Source organism: Danio rerio, chromosome 11 (assembly GCF_049306965.1).
Source record: "Danio rerio strain Tuebingen ecotype United States chromosome 11, GRCz12tu, whole genome shotgun sequence".
NCBI lineage: Eukaryota > Metazoa > Chordata > Actinopteri > Cypriniformes > Danionidae > Danio > Danio rerio.
In genome coordinates, this window is record NC_133186.1 from 34,124,343 (window position 1) to 34,130,275 (window position 5,933).

Below are 5,933 nucleotides of genomic sequence, written 5' to 3' on the forward strand. Positions count from 1 at the left end.
GTACATACAAAATATTTTATGTTTTTGAATACTTTTACAGCCGCTATGTAACTATGCATGCGCCATCCGTAATTTGTTTGATAAAGTTCGCGAACGTCATGCGTTACGTCAAACACAGACAAGACATAAAGATATCCACAGAGATAAATTTTGCATTGGTATGATTTATTCGTAATTCATGAATATTGACGTTGACAAATATTGGCAGGTGCTTGTGTGGCAATTGTGAAAAAATGCCAACTGAGGCTGAAAATGTATGCTGCAGGGAGATACCGCAGGTAAATTTCCAGTTTATGTTAACGTTGCTGCTCTAAAGACATCGAATGAGATAATAAACAGCATAACTGTGTCGTGTAATAAGGTTAGAAGACGAATGGATCAACTGGAAATGCAACCCTCGTGCATGACGGAGCATCCAGGAATGGATCCCGTTTGCTTCAATATTTATTCCTTGCAAAATGCATCGAATATATACAAAGCAGACTATGGTCCCCTGCGACTTCGTGGAGTGCAAAAGTGAGTTTAAATAAATAGAAATAATAGCAGGTTACCTTGTTCATGATCTGCATGCTCGCTTTCTTTTTAAGCACATTAACGCCGTGTAGTCAATAAAATAGCGATAAAGTTGGTTTTATATCCGCACATTCAGAAGTCCCTGTATTGTTTATCATGATAGTTTAAACATTCGATCGTATTTAGCATGCAAGTATGACTTGTAAACAACATTAAAACTATTTACTTGACTGTAAACAATGTTGTACTTTGTCATTTGCTGCTAATACGATTTCCCTATTTTGAATTTGCAAAGAATACTTTACTGAAATGATACTATTAAGGAGAATGTCCGAATATCTGAATATAAAACCAACTTTACCTCAATGTCAATAAAAATGAAATACGTACCGTTTTTTATTGCTGCTATTTCTGAGATGACAATTTGAATGACTTCATAAAAGGCTGAGTAATGCATGTACTTTTTATTGAAAAATAATTTTAAATTCACTAAACATTAATATATAAACTCTTAAAATATATAAAAATCAGTATGGCATAGAAACATCAACCCTTCAGAAAAGATGCTTCAATTCCTTAGTCATATAAAAACTTTATATTGAAGTATAAATTAAAATGTGATGGCAAATATAAAATGTATCCTTGTGCAAATATAAAATATAAACTCCAAGTTGTCCCTTTGTTGAATGAAATACAATTGTCCATGAACATTAGAAAGTACAGTATATCTACAAACACATACAAACATATCAAATATACATTGGCAGTTGAATAAACAAAATATGACTTCTGAAATTTTGTTAAAGCTAGTTATTTTATAAAAAATAAAAATGTATATGTGATAACTCCCAAGTTCAAATTGTAGTGCAATTTCTAAAACAATGTTTCATTATTATGTCTCTGTTAGACAGTGCCGCTTTTTGGCTTATCGGAGCTTTGTGAGCTGGTGTTGGGGTTTCCTCGGGCGGAGAGTCCGTGTAGTGATTCCTGCCTGTGTGGTGCTGAAGATTCGAAGACAGTTTCCTGAAGAGCAGGGCAGCTATGTGGGTTTTAGGATCGCTATTGATTGAAGCGGGTCACCCTGCTGGAGATAGCCTCCTCCATCTCAGGTAGATCGCAGGCTGATGATAGAGCAGGTGGTATGTGAATTCCCAACACTTCATCAACATAGGGTGATGGGTCCACAAACACTTGGTTGAAGATGAGGTCCAGCAGCTCTTCTACATAACCTGTGCAATATAACAGTTATCTCTTTAGTAACTTAATTTTGTATTTTGAGTAGTGAGTTTTCATTGTGAATGTAAAGTGCAATTATTTTTTTTATTTATTGAATTATTAATAATACTATAAACATTTATATACATACCGAAAGTTTGCTGTGTCTTCACTTCTCGGACCCTATACTCTCCTTTCTTTGCCTTTGGAAAAGCAAGCTTGTAAATAGGTTTACCAGTTGCTGATGTGGCCTGGGGACGCCCGGCATTTTCATTGTAATGCAGTGCAGCCAAGTACAACCTAACAAAAAGAAAAATGTAAATGACGTACCATGACAAGACTGTATAGTATTGTAAATATTAATTTCTGATCATTGGCTTTACCTGCATAGCATCCCCAGAAAAGGGAATACCACATTTTTGGGTGCAAACCGCAGTATGACGCTGTGGAAAGCTTCAACAGTTGACGTCTGGTGGTGAGGACTTAGCTTGGCCACATCCTTCAATATTCTCTTGTTAGCGAGAACTTTCTCCAGCTTATAGAATGGCATCGTTGCTAAACAAGCAAAAATTTAAGGTATTAGAGTCGAAATCAAAAACAAATCTGAACAATGAAACAAGCTCTATTTTGAATTAGTTTTAATCGCAAAGAATATTTTATATGTCTGTATACAACTTACCAGCCGACAGCCATTTGTTCTTGTCTCTGCTTATCCGTTGCGGATGCAGACAAGCCGGAAAATTGGGGTCTTCATGTACATGTTTGTCTTGTACATGGTTTAAGATAGAGGTCCACTTTGCCACTCTTTCAGGACCTGTTGTGGATGATGCAGCAGTCCAGTAGATGTGGTTTTTGATGCTACGTAACCATTTACGCAACTTCTCACAACCCTTTATCTGGCATATCTTGTCCAGTTTTTTGGAAATTCCTGGAATTTAATGAAAAAAAGACATCAACACAAAAATAATAATAAACATGTAAGAACTGTAAATAGCAATTTAATCTTAAGTAAATTAATAACTGCTAAATTACATACCTTTCTCGATATGCCACACATCGTAAAACTGAGTGACATTTCGATCCCTGAGGTATTTCTGTATTTGAGGATGTCGGTCTGTGATGATGCATTCCAGACGAACACCGCGGGCATCCAACAGGTCAAGGCTTCTCTTTAGGCCTTCTTTTTCCATATGGTAACTGCCACCCACCTCATTACTCTATAAAATTTTAAATAAGGTTAAAATATATATATATATATATATATAAATCACACATTTTCAATCCAAAATATTATGCTAGTTCACATAATACTTTTCTGTATTACCTGGACTAACTGTAGGTCGACCACTGTGTTAGTTGCAAGGTCCATCATTGTATAACTCCCATACTTGGCCGAGTGACCTTCAAGAACAAACCGTACATAATTATTCTAAACACATTTTTGGAATAATTGTAATGTATTTCATATTTATTTTTTTTATTAGACTGTATTGAATTAGAAATTAAATCTTTTGACTAAATACCTGGGGAGTCAGCCCTCATATCTCCTCCAACAATCACATTCTCTCTTCGACTGAGCTGTTCTAGCATTTCACTCTGCCAATTTCTCCACTTGTGGACAATAGCAGGTTCAATGCAAAGTCTTGCATGACGGCGAAATGAATTATATTTAAAAATGTGTAGTTTCATTGCAGCAAATACCTGACAACAGAGAGGAGAATTTTTAGTACAATGTGCATGCACCCTGTGACAAAATTTATATTATGTTTCTAAAAGAAATGTGATAAATTTTGATAGATAATTACCTTTTCAACTACAAAAAATGATGCACCGCTCAAGTAGACTGCAGCAGAAAGATGCAGGTTGCCAGCTGGAGTACTACCAATAATTGGCTGACTGTTCCATTTTCTTACAAACTCGCAGTGTGGGCAGACTTGCTGTACGCTCAGAAATGTCCCAAGCCTTTGTGACTTTACATCACATCTCCTCTGACACACTGGGCAGTCACTGAAGAGCTCCATGAGGCATGTTTCATAGACAATGAACTTGGCAATGTTATGAACTGGGCATTCTTGGATTCTGTAAAAATAAATATACACATTAACATAATAAAAAAAAAAATTATGATGAATGTTATGATGACAATACACAATCTGTCAAATAATTTACATAATGCATAAACTCACGACAAGTCTGTTGGTTCAGTTGCAGATGTGCATTCCTCTGCAGGGTCAAATGTCACATCCGAGTCTTGGGCTATAATTTTTGACTCTGTCAAAGTCTCTTCGGCTTCTTCTTCTTCCTCCTCCTCCTCCAGCTCCAGACGAGGTCTTTTTAGTGAAGGTTTGAGGGGTGTCGAAGTCATAAACGCAGTAGAGGACGCTGATGGCACAGTCAGTTCAAAACTGGATATTGTTGTCTGGACACCTATAGTGTAATTTTATGATTAATCTCATTGCACGTTTATAAAGATAATAAAACACGTTTCTAATGCAGCAACTTAAAATAAACTGAGAAATTTTAACTTACTTGTACTCCTGCGTTTAGCCTGAAGCGTCCTAAAAGACAACTGGGTGCCAACACTGTGTAAAGATGTGTGAAAAGGTTCTGTCTGGCAAGCTACATCCACCTTGTTGCTCTTTGTCGACGTCGTGGCCTTTGTAAGAAAACATACATGTTTTAAAATGACCTTTATTTGATTAAAACATACCGATCTTATTGTAAACAACTGCAGACCACGTGCAAGTACAGTGGAAAAAAATTACAATAAACATCCCACATACAAAACAAACTTTAGCTGTAACTTAGTCAGTGGTAATGCTTTATTACAATGTTTAATTTTTTCTACGGTTTCTGTTTCTGATGGCTAAAACCCCTTTATGTACACATTACCACTTAAAGATTCGAGTATTTAGACTGTTTTAGAAAAGCACAATAGCTGTAAACGCGCAAACATCCGAAGTAGCTTTAGCCGCAGATGCTATTTATTTCTGCTTAACATTACAGTATACACATTACAACAAACATCCCACATAAACAACAAACTTTAGCTGTAGCCAGTACTGGTTACTGCTTTATTACAATGTTTATATTTTTCTATGGTTTCTGTTTCTAATGGCTAAAAGCCCTTCTTGTACACACCACCACTTATAGCTTCGATTATTTAGATTGTTTTAGAAAAGCATAATAGCAGTGAACACGTGCAAACAAACATCCGAAGCAACTTTAGCGGCTTTTAACTTTTAGATGTTATTCATTTCGGCTTACGATTACAGTACAACAAACATTTAACAACAACAAACTTTAGCTGTAGCCAGTGGTACTGCTTTTTACAATGTTGCTATTTTTCTACGGTTTCTGTTCCTAATGGCTAAACCCCCTTCATGTACACACTACCATATGCAGCTTCGAGTATTTAGAATGTTTTTGAAAAGCACAATAAGAGGTAAACACGTGCAAACAAACATCCGAAGCTACTTTAGCCGCAGATGCTATTCATCGGCTTAACATAATTAGAATACTAAGGCTAGAAGTACATAAAATGTAATACTTACTTGAAGTGAGACAGGATCACGTATTGTAGGAACTGATCCAGTTTTCAAAAACAATTTACTCGCGAATCCGGAGTTGTATTGTCCCGCGTTCTCGAGGCAGTCTACGCTAAAGTGGTTAGCGCAAACATACAACAGTTTTGGTACATTTTCAGGCACCTTGTCTTCAAAGATAAAACTCAGCCACTTAAGCCTCTGTTGCTCATTTGCAGGAAGACGGTGAAGGCTCTTGTGCTGAGCCTTACATCCTAAAATAGCACAAGGGTGTTCTCTCGGTGGCATCGCTTCGACGTTCACGCTGATAATGGCGGAAACGGCAAACGCAGGATATGTTAATACGCGCAGCTGTCAATCAATTCGGTGGGCGGGGGGAATCGCACACCTACGTAATGGTGCGATCGATTTGAAAACAGCTCCAATTGGCCGACCCTTTTTTTTGTAGTTAAATTGAAAAAAAAGGACTGGGTGTGTTCATATCACCCCAGTATGATGGTCTATACACTATACCAACACACAGATCTGTCCAAACAGCTTGAAAAGAAGATTTTTTACAATAGGTGCCCTTTAATACTTTATACAGCGTGTAAACATCTTGATGGTTCTGTGGGTCTCTGAAAGCATTTGAGAGTTTGCTTGGTTGTATTTTGGATCAGT

General features: G+C 36.8%; 1 protein-coding gene across 1 annotated transcript; it reads right to left on the reverse strand.

The window, feature by feature from the left end:
- Nucleotides 1–962: 962 nt before the first annotated feature.
- On the reverse strand, nt 963–5,585 carry LOC559910 (uncharacterized). Its single transcript, XM_683306.10, has 11 exons — nt 5,283–5,585; nt 4,258–4,384; nt 3,915–4,155; nt 3,534–3,807; nt 3,252–3,429; nt 3,053–3,129; nt 2,765–2,945; nt 2,408–2,656; nt 2,112–2,283; nt 1,880–2,028; nt 963–1,742 (listed from the first exon to the last, which is right to left on the reverse strand). The coding sequence occupies exons 1-11, from the start codon at nt 5,559–5,561 to the stop codon at nt 1,573–1,575; spliced, it is 2,097 nt and encodes a 698-aa protein (XP_688398.3). The 5' UTR covers nt 5,562–5,585; the 3' UTR covers nt 963–1,572.
- Between the last annotated feature and the right edge of the window lie 348 nt (nt 5,586–5,933).

What these genes read in the sequence shown, in the direction of transcription:
- LOC559910 (XM_683306.10), bottom strand. Translation starts at nt 5,561, where the DNA reads ATGCCACCGAGAGAACACCCTTGTGCTATTTTAGGATGTAAGGCTCAG. An exon ending in ACTGAACCAACAGACTTGTC is followed by an intron (nt 3,808 to 3,914) that starts GTGAGTTTATGC and finishes TTATTTTTACAG; the next exon opens with AATCCAAGAATGCCCAGTTC. An exon ending in TCGACCTACAGTTAGTCCAG is followed by an intron (nt 2,946 to 3,052) that starts GTAATACAGAAA and finishes AAAATTTTATAG; the next exon opens with AGTAATGAGGTGGGTGGCAG.